The following is an 18,907-nucleotide window of genomic DNA, read 5'->3' as shown; positions in this document are numbered from 1 at the left end:
GCACCTCACCTCTGCCTTTGTGTATGTTGCGTGAGATCCTTCATCCCAACTAACTTCCCTCGTCCACAAGCCAAAGCCCCATCTGCAAGCCTGTGCTGTCTAGCGGGGTTTCTATCAGAGCTCCTGAGGACCGGGGAAGGGTTAATAGCCTTGGCTGCAAAGGCTAGAGCCACAGAGCGCTTGTGACAGATGCTGTGGGGTGCCACAGCCCCAGTCCTGTGGCAGTAATGCCACCTTTCTTGTCTCCTTTTTGTTCGTCCTCGCCTCCCGAAGGCCCAGGTAACAACGCCTCGGGGCAGTCCCGTGCCATGATTGCAGCCGCAGCCCGTCGCAGGGACTCCAGTCACAACGAGCTCTACTACGAAGAGGCTGACCACGAACGCCGAGTGAAAAAGCGCCGTGCAAGGTAAGGCTGTGCCTTCCCGGGTGCCACTCCTCAGCACTGCAAGGCTCAGTCGCATGGGGCTTGCTGAGCCTGACGAGAGGGGCAGACCTGTGATTAAGGGCTGGGGGTTGGCTATAAATCTGTCACAGCGAAGAAGCATATGAAACCCAGATGCACAAAGGACGGTGACAGCTTGCAACTGGAATTATCTGAAGAACATGCATAAAGCAGAGCTCATGTTTATTACACCAGATAAGCTAATGCAATGTCATGGATTAGGGAACAGTCCAGTGTTTGACAAATCTGTAGTTACTTGCTGTAGGAAATCCCATTATTTTCCCCATGCCCAGGCTTGTCATCTCAGCTCAAGTAATCCAGGGACAGGATTGGTGGGGTGCTTGGTGTTGCCTGTTCATAGGCGAGGAGAATATTTGTGTTTGTGGACTTCTGAAAGGGGCAGTTTGCCCTTTTCAGAGTTGGGGAAGAAAGACGTGACCAGAACTGGTTGCATTTTATTTTGGAACATAGGTATGTTTTGTACCAGTCACACTTAAGTTGCAGAGTTGATGCTTTGTTGAGGTGACCTGAGATAGTGCCTCTATTTGCTCTGGAGCCTAATTTCAGTTTGTAGTTAACGTACCTAACAGTTTGAGGCAAGTTGCTTACAGACAGGCACCCCTGAACTGAGCTGTGTTTGGAAGGAATGCACTGTAACTGGAAGGAGCTGGCTTGTTTTGTGTTTTCTTTTGGCAGTTTATATTTCATTGGGAAAGCGCTGGCACAGTGTCCCCCCTAGCCTGCTTCAGTCTGACCTGTGCTCCATAGATGCTGTCTTTTGGGCTCTCTTCCAGCCTCGGTGCAATAGGAACTTAAAACTTTCCTTTCCATGCGGTGTAGCATCCTAACTCGGGCACATCTCCCTTGCTTGCTGAGTTTGGTTAGAACAGCTGGTTAGTCAGAGGAAAACTATAAGTCACTAGAAGATCAGGCCAGATGTTTCAAAGGAGGAAGGTCAGAGCTGCAATAAAAAGACATGAGGAGATTAGAAACTGATTTCCACCCCCCACCTCCCCTAAGTCAAATTAAACAAAATAGGCAGGGATCAGAGCTTCTCGTGCTGTTCCTCGTATATAGTCTGAATGCAGTATGCTATACCTCTGCTTGTTGTGAGGCAGCTTCCCCTGGCTTTAAGATGCTTTGGGTATTGAGGGCAGTGTGGACAGTAGTTGGTGACTTGAGTGGAAATCTAGTGTGAAACAAATCCTGTCTAGAGGGGTGAAAGAGTTTTGTTGGGTGACTCTTTGATTATCGTTACTTTTTCCTCGCTAACTGCAGAGTATCCCCTCACTTGTTACTTGGTACTGGCCTAACTTGCAAGTGTTTTATGGCATCTGTTTGCCTTTTTATGGTGTGGTCTTGGGGTTTGCTCACCTGTGCCAACACAGGAAGGGTTTGCAGAGGATGTCTCTAGCTGCAGTGTTAGGAGTGAAGATGGGAGCCCCGTCACTGTTCGGTGAAGGGGTGCAGAACAATCATTCGGCAGCACAAGGTCTGTACCGAGTTGATGTAAATCACAGTAGACTGCAGCTTGTGAGCACAGAGAGTCATGGAGCAGTCTGTGTCCTGAGTCATGCTAGTTTATAGCCAGCCCCTTCCTGACTGCTTGCCCATCCTTACGCTTTACGCTGTGGTACTGTATGCTGGAACTGTTGTTTTCAAAGACATGCATTAAACACAAGGGCAGCTGTGTCTTGTTTGAGTCATGTAGCTGATGTTTATGCTGTGTTGGCAGAACCAAGTACGACACTCAGGCTTTTAAAATCTTAATCCTGGTTTATGACCCTCAGTTGCTGGATGGCTTGGGCAAGGAAAGAAAAGCTGCTGTCTACCCCTCAGACTGTCAGTAGAGAAGATTTTATGTAAATTGTCTGATGGCAGGCAGTGAGTCAGTGGCAGAGATGGGAATAGGAGCTTGTAAATCCTGACTCCCAGGCTCTGCCTTAACCACAGACCCATCCTACCTCTCTTGTTGTGACTCTTACTGTCCTGATTTTCCTTCTGCAGGCTTGTGGTTGCAGTAGAGGAGGCTTTCACTCACATCAAACGCCTCCAGGCAGAGGACCAGCAGAAAGCTCCAGGAGAGATGATGGACCCCCGAGAAGCAGCCCAGGCAATCTTTCCCTCCATGGCAAGAGCTCTGCAGAAGTACCTTCGCACTACCCGCCAGCAACAGTACCACAGCATGGAGAGCATCTTGCAACACTTGTCCTTCTGCATCACCAATAACATGACACCAAAGGTAATGCTTTCTCTAACGTTGGTGCAGGAAAGAGGGAGAAAGGGATGGTGCATCTGTGTGTGCATCCAGAACAGAAAATTGTCAGGGGAGGCAAGTGGAGGTCTTCATAGTTGCTGTCTGTGATATGATCAGTGCATTGTAGGTTGCATCAAGTCTTAAAGGGAAGTAATGTTTCCTCTACAGCATCAGCTGTCTCTCTATCTGGAAGTGTCTATGAGATAATTGTTCTCATATCCAGTTCAGCAAAGGGAGTACCAAAGAAGTGTCCAAGACAGCGGCAACCTGTAAAGGACTTTCTTTTTTTTTTTTTTTTTTTTTTTTCCTCGGTCCCCCCCTGCAGTGCTGCATTTTCGACTGCTTGTAATTATCGCCTAAATCCCTATCTGTCTGACAGTGTTTCTGATTCACGGGACACTTGGTCAAATGTCAGTTTGCCGCTTCATGCCCTGACTGTGACTGACTTGCAGACACAGGGAGGGACTGAATGATGAGGGAAACAGGTCACACGATCCCGCTCTCCACCCTCCCCTCTAAAAACACCCCCCAGTCCTTGAGAAGGGTTAGAAATGCGAGAGTTTACTCCTGGGCATTTACCCAGGACTTAGCATTTCTGCTCTTAGTGTACTGTCAAGAGATGGGGCTTAGCACTCTCTCACTGGGATCCACCTGGGACCTGGCCCAGGTATGCAAGGAGGAGTTCTGCTGCCATTAAGATTGCAAAGGAGACTTCAAAACACAAGTGACATCAAACAGCGTTCCCTGTTCTGCTTTCAGTTTTGCAGCCTCAGTCAGGCTGCAAACATGGAAACCTCTGCTTTCTACCTTAGCTTGGCCTGAAGAAGGGGAGGGCCAGCTATCCCATCTGCCTGTCTGGGACTGCAATTTTGGGGTGGGTTATGGGGCTGGTAGGGGAGAAATGGCCTCTACTCTACTGAACTGCTGCCAGACAGCAGTGCCGGCAGCAGAAGTCGGGGCTGTGACTTTGCAAGCTTGCTGGGATGGATTGAAAGAGGATCTCCTAGTGGTTGTTTCTGCTCCTGGGGTCTGAAAAGCTGGGAGGGACTGGGGAGAGGATGTCTCCTGAAGCGCGGAAGCTGAAACCATTTGCAGCGTGGCAAGCCCGTGCTCACGGAGCTGTAGCTGGGGATGGGAAGAAAGCATCAGCACAGAGCAAGTTGCAGGGCCAGCACTAACGCATGTCCCTCTCTTGGCAGGCATTCCTGGAGCGTTACCTCAACCCGGGCCCAACCCTCCAGTACGACAGGGATCGCTGGTTCTCCAAGCAGTGGACGCTTGTCAGCGAGGAAGCGGTCACAAGCGGGTTACAAGACGGCATTGTTTTTGTCCTCAAGTGCTTGGACTTCAGCCTTGTTGTTAATGTGAAGAAAATCCCTTTCATCAAACTCTCGGAAGAGTTCATAGACCCTAAATCTCATAAATTTGTCCTCCGCTTACAGTCTGAGACTTCAGTCTAAGGGATTTCGAGGGTGGGTTGTTTGGGGATTTTTTTTTTTCAATATTGTGCTTTTGGGTTTAAGTTCCCCAAACTTAATGCTGACTGAAACTGGCAGATGATGGACCAGTAATATTTGACCATCTGCACTTTATTTGGAAAGGGGAGGGGGGAGTTGGGATATCTTATCTAGAAAGAAATATCTTAAGAGGCGACAGGGTGACTTGGCTCGGTTAGCTCAGCCTTGGAGACAGAACAGATTTTTTTCTTTAGCCCCCCCCCCCCTCCCCCCCTTTCCAGGCATACTGTAAATCTCACGCTCTCTCTTTCTCCGCACGATTGCAACGTCGGTATTTTTGTTGGAGCGCTGCCTTACGCTGTGCGCGTGCCTGCGCTTTTGTGTCTCTGCTTTTGCTACTTGTAGCTGTTTCTGAGACCGCCTTGCTCATCTCTGCACTATAGAAACCTGCTTGCACAGGGGAGGTTTGCAGTCCCTGTTCACTTGGGGAGGAGAGGGTATCAAAGGGTGGGTGTGAGAGGGCTGCTTCTGTGAGCCGCCTAATCTGGAGACTGAAGACTTACTCTTTTCCTCCTCTCCATGTGCCCTCTTCTGTCAGTGCTGGACCTGTATGAGCATAGTGGGATGGTTTTGCTCTCTGTGTCTCTGAAGTTGCTTATCTTGAACTGGATCAGCCCATCTTGCAGCTCTTCAATTTTTTTTTTTTTTTACCAGTGCTTGTTAGTGAAGCTGTTCTGTGTGACACAGCTCCCTGTTATCTCACCTGCTTCCCTCTCTCCTCCTTGCCTGCATCTGTGTCAGGTACTCCCAAGCCTCCCCATTTCTGTCCCCTTCTGTCTGGCTTTCCAAATGTGTTTCTCCAGCCATGGTCCCCTCGGGGTCTGCCTTACCGCTGCTTCCTTTTGCACCTGCAAGGGCTGCGTATTTGCACTGGGACAGGGTAGGTAAGTAGCTGGCTCCTCCTCAGATAAATCACAGTCCCTCCCTATGTCTGACAGCCTCTTTGAGGTGAAGGGGGGTGAAGGCAGGAATGTGCCCCTCCCTTTCCAACTGGCTTCAAGTGCGTCTGGAGGAAAGACGGGCAAAAGCACTTCCCTCCCTGAGGAGAGGAGCCAAGGAAGGGCTGACCTTTGCCACATGCACTTGCTTTGGAGAACTGCTGTGCTCTGGAAACACTGCAGTGTGCCCTTTCCCACCGTACGCCTTCAGCTATAGCTAAGAAATACCAAACTATGTCTGAATGTTGAAAATCTGCCTGCCTTTCTTGGCCTTTCTGTACTGCAGGAGTTTCTGCTCAAGGCTGGGATCTGCTCCTGTGAGACATGCGTAGTTCTTAAATTGCAGTTTGGTTTGTAAGGCTGCCTTTGCCCATCAGTGCAGCTTTTGTGTGTGACTTCTGTCATCTGAGGTTTGCAGAGTTTTGAAAGACTTGCTTTTAACAACGAGCCTAAACTGGTGTCTGCAGTCTGATTGCCAGCGCAGGGCATCGCGTGACTTTGGAGCCAGCTCTGAGGCCGGCAGTGACCTGCCTGCAGTCAGGTCCCTCCAAGACCTTCCCAAGCTGTGGCGGTAGATTTGCGTGCGTGAATGCAAACACTGGATTCATTCTGCCCAGTCTTTTGCCATGCAAATATCTCTATCAGGCAGGAGCTGACCAGCCCTCCATATGGATGTCTTAACACAGAGGGCCCCAGTTCAGCAAGATACATAAGCCAGTGCCTTTCACTGCCAGGGTGCATCGTCTTCTGAGGGGGCCTGTGACAGCCCTTCCCATCCCCTCTGGCCTTCCCTAGGCCTTCCCTGGGCTCCTTCACCAGCTTGTGGGGCTGCCCCCCGCTCCCACCAGTGCGAGGTGGCCTGACTCAGGCCAGGGAGTGGGTCTCTGCCAGTCCTGCATGGCATGGCTGGTGTGGGCTGGCCAGTGCCCACCATGAGCCGGTGGGAGGGAGCAGCCGCCTTAAGCAGTGGGGTCCAGCCTCTTCCAGCTGCAGCAGCCATAGAGCTGCTTGTTCAACAGCACCTGCGGACAGTCCCCTTGGGATCAAGGGAGCACCCTGGTGAGCGAGGGTCCAAAGTGGTGATTGCCCATCCAAGTGACACCTGCAGTTTCCCGCACCTTTCTTTTACCAGTGCATGGTAGTCACCTGGATCCTGTCGTCATGTAATGTGCCAGATGTGGTTGTGAAGAAACTAGATGGCGTGGTACATGATGGGATCAGGCCCATGTCCCTTAAAGGATGGGAAGTAGGTAGAGTTTTCCCTTCTCTAAACTTAGTGTTTGGGTTTCTTTCTAGGTCAGGCTTTCTGGTAGTCTATACGAGCACTCCTTTATTGACTGTGGCCTTCGCAGTATTTTATTTTGAAAAAAATAATTATTCCCTCCTTAAAAAAAGGGGGGGGAGCATATAGTATCTCACACTTAGCTCTCCTAAAGATGCGTGTATCTGGCTTTTATGATATGCATAACCAGCAAGGTGGGAGAGACTGGGAGTAGCTTGGGAGACTATGGAGCACTTACGGCTGTGTGGAGGCTACTGCCTGTGGCTGAACTGGCTCATTTCTGTGAAGCCAGAACAAGAACCACCTTGCCGGGGGCTTGGGTGTGCCAGGTGCGTGAGAGCACCTTGTCTCAGGCACCTCTGCAAAACTTTCTTACTTTCCCAGGATTTCCTTCCCCTTTCCTTTTCCCTCCCCCATGAGGGGGGTTGTCTGACAGTATCTGCTCAGGAAACTCATGTCTTAATTGCGTTAAATCCTTGAACACATGGAGAACCAGACGGAAGCGGCGTGTGCTCGCTCTGGGTCTGCTTCCTCATCTGTGTGCTGTGGTTCAGCGCTGCCTTTTCTGCGTGCCGCCGAAAAGGACACTGTCAACGGGGGCCAACTCCTGCATTAAACGCTCTTCCTTGTGTCAGCAGCATGAGTGCTTTGCCTGATGAAATCTGAAGGAGAGGACTTGGCCTCTCAAACAGTCTCTTTAGAGATGCAACCTGCTTAGGGTGAGGACAGACTAAAAGGGGAATCAGGACTCCTGATTCTGTTTGGTTTTTTAATGACATTTTATTTTTCAGGGTCTCTCGTTTCCCCTCTCTGTGTGAAATCAGGGGACCACTGTCATACCTACCTCACTGGGGTGTTGTGAGGCTAAACTCAACTTGTCATCAAGTGCTTTGAGATCCACAGATGGATCTGTGGCATCTATAGGAATTCAGACTCTCCATAAAAATACGGAGCGGTGAGAGCAGACTGGTTTGTTTAACTCTGTTTATAGCCAGCTAATGAGTAAGAATCGAGTCACAGGGAATGAAGCTCTGATCCAAATCCTGCAGTCCTTACTTCTGCAGAGCTTGCCAAGAGCTGAGCATAAATAAGGCTTGTAGGGTTTGCTAGCCAAGTGCAGGCTGTTTTCCTCTGAATGCGTCTCCAATCCTGTATTGTCTCCTTGCACATATTCTCCCTCCTCTCTCCCAGTCTGGATGCTTGTACCTGGCTGGGAATTGGTTTTTTTTAGAATTCAAGTGGTTTATAAGACAACCCTGTTTGTGGTGAGGTGGACAATGTTCCTTGCACTGGACATCCTTCACTAAAGGCTGAACCATTCAATATGGTGCTGTGTTGCCTAGCCAGGAGTGGTGTTGCCCTGCTCCTCTCTTCCACGTTGGTGTTTTTCCTGTGACACTCAAGTATGCTGCTCAGATACTTTAAAGGCTTTGTTTTTGCTCTCAGACTTGTTACAGCCTAAATCCAAAACCATGCTGAGATATTCCAAAACCCGATGCAGCTAAGACTTTCAGCTGTTCTGGAGCAGATGGAAATGGCTGTGGGTTTCCACGAAGGCTGGCTTTCTCTTTCATGGCTAAAGAGTGAAAGATTTGGATTTCTTGCAGCTTCCAGGGATGTAGGGGCAGATATTAGACCCTTAATACCTTGCTGCTCCTGTAGCTAGGCTTGGACAAAGGTTGTTAGCGTATCTGTTAGCCTCTCATTGCCATGTGGCTGCAGCCATCCTTGTAGAGGCTCTGTGGGGCTGCCCCAGGTCTCAGACTCCTTTCCCGCTCACGGGAGCGGAGCAGGCAGTGCTCTCAGAAGTGTAAGCATTTCAGCACTTCCCTCCATAGAGCACCAGTCCCTGACCAAGCCGCTGTGGTCAGCTTGAGGAGGTGGGGGGGCTGCTTGCAACTACCAGTTTTCACCCTGTGGAGGGAGACGTTGCGACCCGCACACCCCTGAAGGCAGCAGGGTAGCTGGTGTGGGATGCACCGTGCATGAAAGGGTGGCATGATGCAGCTTGCTCGCAGAGGAAGGTTCTGCTTCTGGGGTTGTCCTGGGTGCCTTCAAGAGCAATCCCTCCTGAAGGGCGATACTGGAGAGAAAGGCAGATCTGCTTTCAGTCTCTGCCAGTTATTCCTCTGACTTCTGCCTCCAAAAATTTTCCTGCCAGCAACTTCAGTCACTCCAGCTCCCATCCTCCCCTTCCTGTGTTTTTCCCAAAGTTTCCTAGTGAGGCATAACAAGTATCCACTGGGATGGGAGGTGCTGGGGCTGCAGCTTGGAGTGTGGGGGCAGCTCATGATAAGGCGCAAATTTGGGGGAGGTCTGAACAAATGCCAGCCCTCATGGAGCCTCTTAACCTTTTCCTTTGGGATGGGGATCTCCACGCAAAGCCTCAGCAATCAGCTGTTGCCAAGTATGCCAAAAGCTGCAGGGAAGCAGTTTCTGAAGCTAGCCCTGCATAAGTAGCTTTTAGAAGTCTTGTTTGAGATGTGCGCGTTTCCAACACTTGCTGCTGAAGAAACTGGAAAGATCCGTACTGTGCTAAATGTGGAAACCTATTCAAGCCAATTTCATCTTGCTTACCAAAACTTGTAAATCTGCCCTTTTTAAAGGTAAAACAAAAGTCTTGCAGTCTTTTGCAAAAATGCTGTAGTCTGATCCCAGGCTCTGCTATTGAGTTGCTCTCGGTTCTGCCCTGCCATATGAGAGCTGTTCACGAGATGTGTGCGTGGATGTCTGTTCTCTCATTCAGCTTGTGTGTCTCTCTGCTTTTTCCCTTATAGGTGTGTGCATTATACATGTCTGAAGCCTCAAGCCAGGCTTGGTGGTTCAGTGTTTAAACTGTGTTAAGAAGGAAGTGCTCTTGGGATTGAGCTGTTGGGTTTTTTTACAAAAATTTTAAACCCAAAAAAACCCCCCAAAACTTCAGTTCTCCTAAAAGAGATGGCTTTGGGCCATGAAGTCTCCTACAGGAATATGCATCTTCCTGCGTTCAGGCTGCTGCCTCCGATAGATGATGACCAAAAGTTGCTGTTTCCGACGGCTGCTCTGTGACTGGTGTGGATCGCTTTGGGATACTCCTGAGCCTGTACCAACGGTACAGCTGGTGTTACTCGCCCCTCTGCATCCCTCCAAGAGACTACGTTTTTATCCCTGTAACGTACCGAAGCCCTGCAGGCAGCAGGCAGCCAGCCCTGCCCCGTGTGTGCTCTGCCGTGAGGGGGAATCCTTCCCTCTGGCTGCTTCCCAGGCACCTCTCACCAGCGCTAAGAAGCTTGGGGGTACCTCCTGCCTGCACAGGGGGATGCTGTGGCTCGCTACCTGCACAGACGTAACTGTGAAGGAATCTTACACTCTTCTGTGCCTGTTTCTTTGATTCAGCATTATCGTGTCTTGGGGAAGGGGGTGGGAGCGAACGCCCTTCCCTTGCCCTCTTTTGATCACTGTGTAATACTCTTTTTCTACACGAACTGTGTATAGTAAGATGGGTTTTGCCAAGGTTTTCTAATTAATAGACACTAACCAGCATTCCCCCCCTCCCCCCCCCCCCCCTTTGCACATGTGACTTTAACTGCAATGGTACATGGTCTTTCTGTTCTTTTCTAATCGTGACCTTAAGTAAGCAAATTCCTGGTGTCTGTGACATTAATGCACTGTGGCTCTAGCCTAGTAAATTGTTCTGTTCCAAGCTGGGTTCTCTTAAGTTATAGCTGGATGGGGTTTTGTTGTTTTTAAACTGAAACATAAAACCATTTTACACTTTGCATATTTTGTACAGTAAAATTCTGGAAATAAACTAAAACCAGATTTGATTGTCCTACTCCTTCCTCTTATCCTTTCAGACAAAAAAAAAAAAACCAACACTTTTCTGGCCTTCAAGCATTCCTTAGCTGTGACTGGGAGGGGCCCTGCAAACATGTGGTTTAACCTTTTTGAGGCTGTCTTTTTATCGCCCTTGTTCAAGACCTTTCTGATCCGCCCTGCCAGAGTAAAATGCAAACTCATTTATCACGCCTGAAGAAAGACTGGTAGGTGACTGCTTTGAACACCTGAAATATCAAATGATGGGGAGCAAATGCAGGTGGGGGGGCATGACTGGAGTGGGAACAGGTTTTTCTGCCTCCTGTCTTCTCTCCTGGTTTGCACACGAATTATGAAGTGCAGAACTCATTGCCGAGTTCCTTATTTGGACCTGGCGGGGAGGAGGAGTGGCGAGAAGAGGAAAAGCCAGTGCTCCTTGTTTGTGTGGATGCGAGCCTGTGCTCTGCTAAAACAATGTGTGAGGATATCACCTCAGCAGCACCTGTGGGTACTGCTTTTCCCACCTCCAGTTTCCATCGCCAGCATGCCGAGAGCTTGGAAAGACCAAGCAGCTGTGCCTGAGGAGACGTGGGAACAAGCCTTCTTTACCTAGGCCATCTTTGGTGCCTGCTTTTCAGGAAAGCCCCTTTTAATGGGGAGTACCTGGCCTCACAGCTGTGCCTTGCCCAGCAGATCTCCTTGGTAGCTTTGCTGGAAAAATCCACAGGATGCTGCTGTGCAGTGAAAAAATAGAATGCAACAGTTGTGGAGATAAGCAGCACATATATAAATGCTGGTGGAGAGAAACATCCAAATGGGTAATTCTGTGCTTGGGGGGAGATGGATGTATTGAGGCTACAGAGCACTGAACTAAAGCCCAGGAGGAAGCAGGAAGGGTGGGATGGAGGTGTGCTGGGTCCTGCCTCCTGCCCTCCCTTGATCTCTCCGCTTTTGATCTGTCCCCGTCATCCTGCTGGTGCTTTGGCAGTGCCCAGCCCTGGGCTGTTTGCAGCGCAGCTCCTGGAGGTGGGCAGGGGAAAGAAATAACGCTGCTAGTGCCCTGCAGAGCCTGCGATGGGTGTGCAGCCATTGCTGGTCCCTTCCTGCCCCTCAGAGGACGACCTGACTGGAGCTGTGTAGGTAAATACACCGTAGGAGCTGGCTGCAGGTGTGCTGCAGGAAGGTGTAAAAAGCAGGAATTTGGCACAAACAAGATAATTTGCTCATCAGCCTCATCCTAGGCTCTTAGCCTTGAGAGTTGTGTCTTTACATACGAGTTCAGCATGTTCTGTTTCATTTGTGGCTTAGTGCTGATACCGCATCAACACCCGATTGCTGCTGTTCGTGGCACTTTCACTCCTGCCATGGGTTGTGGAAGCTGATGGAAGGAACAGGCTTTGCTAGAGGGACCAGTTCCCTTGGCCTTTGCCCAGAGCTCAGCTATCTGAATCATAAGGGGCTGTGGTGCATAGCTCAGCAGAAATTAGAGCTGAGGGTGCTGTTCTGGTTTGGCCACGGCTTTCACTGAAGTTGCAGGGGTCTTTGAGGTGTGAGGGAGCCTCAGGTACAACGTTGGGTTAAGTATTACTGACCCAAACCTCTTGACAGAAAGGGGATGGAGGCTTTCACTGACAAGCAACGCTTGGAGGGACCTGGCATGTTGAACAAGAGGTAAGCACCTTCTGCCTGAGGGAGATACCAGACTGGGGTCACTTGGGAAGGAGATGACTGTCCTGCAGTGCCCTTCCCAGCCGTGAGGGCGTACGGCTGTGGCTACTCTGAGACAGCACAGCAATGGCCACTGGGGTAGAATATTTGGTGGCTGAAGTGTGGCTTAATATGTAAGAAGATCTATTGACCCCAGTAGGTGATGGGACCAGGCCTCACAGTTACGGACGGCCAGAAAACATCAGCTTTCAGGAACTCAGTGGGGAGGTATGGGGCGAAAGGGTTGCATGCAGTCAGGGTATAACAAATGGGTTAAGAAAGGTATTTGTCACCTTAGGTAACTGGCTGCAGAGCCTTGCGTGAAGCACTAGCAACACCTCACCGTACAATATCGTTAGCTAAATTAATAGTTCAGTGAAACATTTGGCTGTAGAGGTGGGCAGGGCTTCAAACCCCAGAGCAGTTTCTCCCGGTGCTGCGTACTGGCTCTTGCTGTTCCAGCCCCGATCTGAACTCCTGGGAAGTACAGGGAGGGATTGAACTTGAGGGCTCCCAGGGAAAGCGTGTGCAGCAAGCCGGGGGCCCTGGAGCTCAGGGCAAGTGGGTGGGTGCGAGGGGAAGGGGATCTCTCGGCAGGACGTGGTGTCTCACAACAGCAGGCAGGAAGGGAAGGCGCGCTGGGAGTTGGCCAAGCGGAGCGCTTTGATTTGTCTTTCAACACCACTCCTGAGTTTATGTTGGACTGGGAAGGTGATGGGTTTAGGTTACAGTCCTTTCCGGTACTGATAGATAATCTACTGGGGCAGGGGTGTCCGTTCCCTTTTCATGTGTGCATCCATGCACTGCTGGGTCAGGAGGTGCTGAGAGAAGAGAGAGCACCGAGCATAACATGTCTGCAAATGTAGGTAGAGATGGTGTAGCGGCGTGATTGCATATGCGTAAATCACTATCTATGAACAAGGTTACCCGAGTTGCTTTGAAATGCTGTAACAGGTTTTACAGCCCTGCTGCGAGCGTGCATGTTGGTTTATGCTGACACGTTGCTAGTAAAATGGAGAGTACCTCAAGCGGAAAGAAAGCTGTTTTCCTGTTTCTCCCCATCTCCCTGTCCCCCTCCATAATAAACTTGGAAAAGTTTTGGGTTTGGTGTTTTTTTTCCCCCTGGCTACTGCTTATGGAGTGGTCTGTGATCAGGCTGGGGGCCACTGCAAGACTGCCAGCCTACTCCAAAGCCCAGAGCTGATCTTCCTTCCCCCAAAATCTGGGGAGCTGTATGGGATGAAGACAGCCACTTCTTGTATGTGACCTGGGGCTTGCTCTGGTTCCAGCTCAGCTAATGCAAATAACCTGGGGATGCCAGGAGCCCTCACACAGTGATACTGCTGCTTGCTGGCCTCCCTCCCAAAGCTGGTGGGCCCTGCCCGCAGCAGGAGCAGAACAGTTGTTCACTGGTGGGGCCATGGCCAAGACAAAGGGAACAAGCCGTCTTTGGGCTCTGTCTGGGTGGCACTAAATACAATTTAGAAGAGGAAGAAGGGAGATAACTTTTACCTTGTGGATGTGCATTTGGGATAGCTCAGTGTGTCCACCTTGCTTATGTATCAAAATATGGAGGAAGTAGCAAAGCCTCAAGAGAAACAGTAAGACAAGGAGGATGCAATGTGAAGTCAGTGGAAGAGACCTTGGAGAATAGGGTGTGGTTTTTCCCTCCAGCATCCTTAGAAACATCAAGGTACAAAGATTTTAAAAACTGAAACACCACAAATTGCTCTAGGCATGAAGCTACTCTGTAAATTGAAACATTTTAAGTCTCTTCCAAAGGCAAAAATCAGGCTTCCAAATGCTTAGACATCTACAGTCTTGGTTGTCTTTTTTTTTCTCACTACTTGAAAAGGTAGCATGAATGAAAAGTAGATGCATGGAGAGAAGGGAGTTCTTGATAAAACACATTTGATTCAGCCTCTCTGGAAGTTTTAAGAGACACTCAGAACTTTTTAGCTCTTTGGACCTCTCTTCAGCACGAGTCAGATGCTGCAGGCATGCTTTAAAAGAGGGAACGAGAAGGAGCTGATTATATCTGGGCCACAGATGTGAAACAGACCTGCAAACCTTTTAGCTTCTATTTTGTAAAAGCTCATTCTTGAGTACTCATAATACCAGATCCTACAGTTGATTATAATTTTGCTTTGTAAGTGGTTGGGAGAAACTGGTTTAGTAATTCAGTAACTAGACTGTGGGAAGCTGTGCAAATTCCTTCAGCAATTTCATTTTGTGGGGACTAAAATGTTCTTCAAACTTTCAGTTACTTTTGTCATTGAATAGCCTCTTTCTTTATCGCTAGCAGCAGCATGGCTTTGACATGTTGGATTTAATTTTAAAGCAAAAAATCTAAGGCCAGGCAAGTTTCAGAGCTGCTCTCTGGTTGAACATCATTTTATTTTTACCTATGTTACTGAGGGAGGGACCTGATTCAAGCTGGGCTTCCTCCAAATCCAAAAGCAGAAGATGAGGTTGCCCATGGCTATTTAAGTCATTTACCACCCACGACCGAAGGAGGACTTAGTCAGGACAACCACTGGTCTTCTCAGGCAGGTAGTTGGCTTTCTGGCTGCTGCTGAAGTATGGGATAACCCCTCCAGCAAACTCAGTTCGTTTAACCCTCGAGGCTTATTTCTTGTGTATGAAGTCATGCCACTTGTCTTCTGCTCAGGCAGTGTAGCGGTGTGATTGCCAGTGGTCTCTTCCTGCAGCAGCAGCCAAGACGGCCCAACCTCTCCTCGTGCAGCTGGGGCTTGGTCGAAGGGTGATGGTTCCTCATCTGGATATTGGGACAATGGAAAAAAGTACCCACCCCCAAAAAATCCTGGTATTTCCACAGTGCCCAGGCTGGTGAGACAGCTTCACCTTGAGCATGTCCCACCTGTCCCCCCCAAAAGGAAAGCTGGTCTCAGCCTTGTCTGGTCGGCTTTCTCCTCGGGAAGGAAATGTTGTCCCTCCCTGTGTTCACAGCCACGGCTCATGGCGTGGGGGCCACCACGAATGGTTCCTGGCAGTGGTGTGAGGGAGGCTGCTGTCTCCCTGGGCTGGGGATGAGCTCAAGCAGCAGGGGCAGGGGAGGTCCTTGTCCTTAGGCGACCCTCGATACCATATGCTGTGGGGGTGGGTTAAGGAGCAGAGGAAGACAAGCTAGATAGAAATGGAGAGAGCAAAAAAATCAGGGGAGCCAGTGACGACCAGAAGTCCGGATAAGTCAAGAGGGATGAAAAGAAGGTGAAAAAGCTGTGTTTTCTTCTCGTCCATATCATTAAGGACAATACCAGAAGTCCTTTGAGTGCTTTGCCGATGTCCTTCATCACGGGGGCTCAGCAAGAGAAGGTGCGAGGGGGGAGCGGACAGGGGGGGCGAGACACCGGAAGGATCTTTGCTTCCATCCCAAAAGCTGCTTGTAATCTGACTCCCGAAATGGGTCTTCAAGATGCCAGGAAGCTCTGTCGTGCTTTTTTTTTTCCCCCCCTCCCCTTTAAATAGTTTAGCACCTTTTAAACCTGGCAGGGAGCATTCTGGGAGCAGGGCCAAGAGGGCTTGCTCTGCCCTGGACCCTGCCCCATGGTCCGCATCGTCATCAGACATCTTCTTCTGCCAAACAGGTGTGAGAGCCATCCCACCGCTGGCCCCAAGGGGTACTGACCGTTGGAGGGCTGCTTTGCCCAGATGTTGGTGGTACAAGGGAATGGGGCAAAGGCAGGGGATGCTGCAGCGCAGTAGGGTGGTGAACAGAGTCTTGGGTCTCCGGTAGGACACAGTCCTGCTGGTGCAGCCTCATGACTGAGGTTAATTACCCTCCTGCTGTGCTCTGCTGCTCCCAGTTTCTAGCAGATGGCATTGCACTGCACAGTGTAGACACACCTGGGGTGTAAAAGTAGCCAGGAGGCAGTTTGCTTTGCCCTGGAGGGCCTTGGTGCTTGTTGCCTGTTGAGCCGTTCTCGCTCTTCAGCCCCCCCAAGTCCAAGCGCCAGTGTGCAACTGGCTGTGTGTGGGGCTTCCCCAAAGCCAAAGCTTTGCTGGGGCAGAGAGGAATCCAGATGCAATCCTGGCCTGTTTTCACAGTACTGCAAGTCAGCAGCAGCTGGGAAGTGACATGTTCCTGTCTAATTAATTATTTCTCTGGGAATAAAAGGCAATGTTTTTTGTTTGGTCTCAGTAATGAATCAATCATTTCTGAGGTATGACGTGTGGACAGACACAGAGAAGCAGCCGGTGTCCTCGGCTGTGCATGGATGTTGGCATCTGGCTGAGCAGCTCTGTTCTGGGATGGGAAGCAGCCGAGATCTCTGGTTTCACTACGGGGCCGTTCCTCTCCCAAGGGCAGCACAGGAGACTCTCACCACTCCTCAGAAACATCACAAAAACTGCTGACGCTGAAAATATGAAGTAATCTGTCACTTCCAGCATGCCTCCCTTGTCCTCTCCTTCTGGAGCTGTTTCCCAAAGGAACGTTGACGTTGACATTAGCTCAGAGCAGTTTCTGGTTCACAGAGCCTCTCTGCCAGTGTCCTTGGGTCCGCTGCAAAGGCAGAAGCTTTCTCCTCTGTGCTTCTGTATGATAGCTGTAGTATGTGGCCCTTGATGGGTTTCCTTCTCCCTTGATCATTGCCCATGAAGAGCATGCGGTGGCCTGTGGTACAGCACACTGAACAAACCCCTCTTCTGTGGCCCCTGGCCCCGTGTCTGGGGACTGGGAGGAGGTGGCGTATGAATTTGTGTTCTTGCCACTTATCACTTGCGAGGGGGCTCCTCACCATTGTTGGGGGCTGGTAAGGCTAGGATTTTGGGGTACTTTGAAGTGACTGATCAGCTTGAAGCACTCGCAGTCGGATGAGGGCAAAGTACAATTCCTTGTCTTTATGTGTATTAAGACCTATTTAATATGAATGTCTAATCAACACTTTGGAGAAAAAGAACTATTTGCTAAGAGAGGGGCAGTCTCAACAGACTTGCCTGCAGAAACACTCAGTGCTGCCCCCATGTGCACTTTTTTTTTAAATAAAGACGTTTTTTTGCTGGTTCCACATTCAAACGTACTGACCTTTTGCTTTTGAGTGCGTAGTGGGCAGGGTTAGGCTGACTTTGCTCCTCAGGGCTGCCTGTGACTTTCACGTGCCAGTTGTGCCTACTTCTGACACAGGAGCCCAGGAGCACCTGTGCGTGGGGTCCTGTGTGTAATACCTCCACATGCTGGTATCTTACCTGTCCCTGCAAGTAAGACACTTAAATTCAAGCTGCCATCTTCTTCACAAGGGGTATTACCTCGTTCAGTGGTTCGGTCACTATGAACTCAGGGCAGACAAGGCGTTATGGGTGAATGGGAGAGGCTTTGCTGCCTGTTCTTCTTCATTGCTGCAATCCTTCCTCTGCCGCAACATTTTCTTAACTTTTTATGTGTTTATCCTGTAAGCTGAAGATAAAAAGTTCCCATTCATGGGCAAGGAGAACCATGAAAACCATAATGGGAGGATGAGGGAAGAGGGAAAGGGTGGCCCCATCAAGGACTGTGCTGGCACCAGGAAGGAGCAGCAGCCATAGGATTAGCCCTTTCTCTCATAACTCAAGGGAAACTTTCCATAAACTACTGACACAAGCCCACCAGCCCCAGTATGAGCTCAGCCTCACTGGCCTCTCTATTATATTTTTTTTATACATTAATAATTTTTTTTCCCCCAGAGCTCTGTTGCTTGATGCATTGAAATGTCCATGCTCCTGTGAAACACCTGTGCACTTGAACATGTCCGTAGTGCCATTTGCAGGGCCTGCCTGCTCTGCCTGTGTAAGCCGTATCTCTCGGAGCATCTAGAGAGGGGCACATCAGAATAGACGGGCATCCACAGCAGGAGGGGACGTACATGGAGAGTACCCAGGCAACTGGGATGTCCGGAGAAAGTGCCAGTTGGGAAAGGCAGTAGAGCAACTTTTCATTTATTCTTCATGTTTATAGAAATTCATGGCACTTTGCGGTGACTGATCTGGAGCTGCAGGGCCTGTGCAGGCTGTTACCTTATGCAGGGTGAAACTGCGTGTGTTCTACTCCTGGGAATAGCCCCAAGGTAAAGATCAACAAGTACTTTGCTGAGGTGAGTAACATAAGCAGTGTTTGTCCCTTAACCTCAGACTAGGAGACTACTAAACTGCTAGTTTTGCCTGTTCTCACTCCTTACCAATGTGCATCAGTGAGACCTTGAGTCCTGCTTGCTCCCTCTCTCTCTGAGCCAGGGTCCTCCAGCAAACCTCTCGAGGAAACACCTGAAAGGAAAGAGCAGAAGGAGGGTGCTGGGCACCCCTCCGGCCAGGAGAGAGGGGTGTGTGAAGGAGAGGAGGGGACCTCCAGGCTGAGCACTCTGCATTTTGAGCCTTCTGAAAGTCTCCACCAGGTCCTCTGGGATGGGGCTGAGTTGTTCATAACCCCAGTGTGACCAGGCGGGTGGTCTCCCCAAACTCACTTGGTTCAAGTCTTCCAGGCAGTGCTTATCCATCATAAAGAAGCAAGAAAGGGCAAGTATATAAAAGACAATAGTTGACCTAGGGGCTTTGCTGTCCTGTCTGTTCTTCTAATAAGCTGTGCCTGAAAAGCATGGGTTGATTGTTTGATGTTCAATGAGGAGCTAACGTGGCCTACGGTCATATACCGTATAAGCACAGTATTCATTCATATACATAGAGATATATAGATATGCAGCTGCATATTGTTCATGCTGGCGCTTTCCACCAAGGGGATATGGCACACGTAGGAATATATCAGCACTTCAGCTTTTTTATACCAGTAGTTTCAAATTTCTATTTCAGCTAATATCGAGAGAGAGAGTCAAAGAGACTGATCAACAGGCAGGAAAAAAAAATTATAAAATCTTGCTTTGCAGTTCATCTGATAAAGGAAATACATAGTGTGTAAACCCTGTTTCTCATCAGGCTGACTTGCATTCATATAACGAGCTCTGATTCTCCTGTCCCTCACAC

At 49.7% G+C, this 18,907-nt stretch overlaps 1 protein-coding gene across 3 annotated transcripts in view; it reads left to right on the top strand.

Moving 5' to 3' along the window:
* The window catches only part of VANGL1 (VANGL planar cell polarity protein 1), a 37,398-nt gene extending 27,156 nt beyond the window's left edge, over positions 1 to 10,242 (top strand). The window contains exons 5-8 of one of the 3 annotated variants that reach the window (XM_075512511.1): positions 274 to 406; positions 2,450 to 2,684; positions 3,899 to 4,171; positions 9,214 to 10,239. In XM_075512511.1, the coding sequence (XP_075368626.1) occupies positions 274 to 406; positions 2,450 to 2,684; positions 3,899 to 4,159 (629 nt within the window). In that variant the 3' untranslated portion in view covers positions 4,160 to 4,171; positions 9,214 to 10,239. Of the gene's footprint in view, positions 1 to 273; positions 407 to 2,449; positions 2,685 to 3,898 lie in introns of all 3 variants that reach the window. The other 2 variants (XM_075512518.1, XM_075512500.1) reach the window with 2 other exon arrangements.
* Positions 10,243 to 18,907: the final 8,665 nt, after the last annotated feature.

The sequence above is a fragment of the Mycteria americana genome, chromosome 1 (assembly GCF_035582795.1).
Source record: "Mycteria americana isolate JAX WOST 10 ecotype Jacksonville Zoo and Gardens chromosome 1, USCA_MyAme_1.0, whole genome shotgun sequence".
In the NCBI taxonomy this organism is placed as follows: Eukaryota; Metazoa; Chordata; class Aves; order Ciconiiformes; family Ciconiidae; genus Mycteria; species Mycteria americana.
The sequence above is the reverse complement of the archived record's forward strand: the minus strand, read 5'-3'. Positions and strand labels throughout refer to the sequence as shown.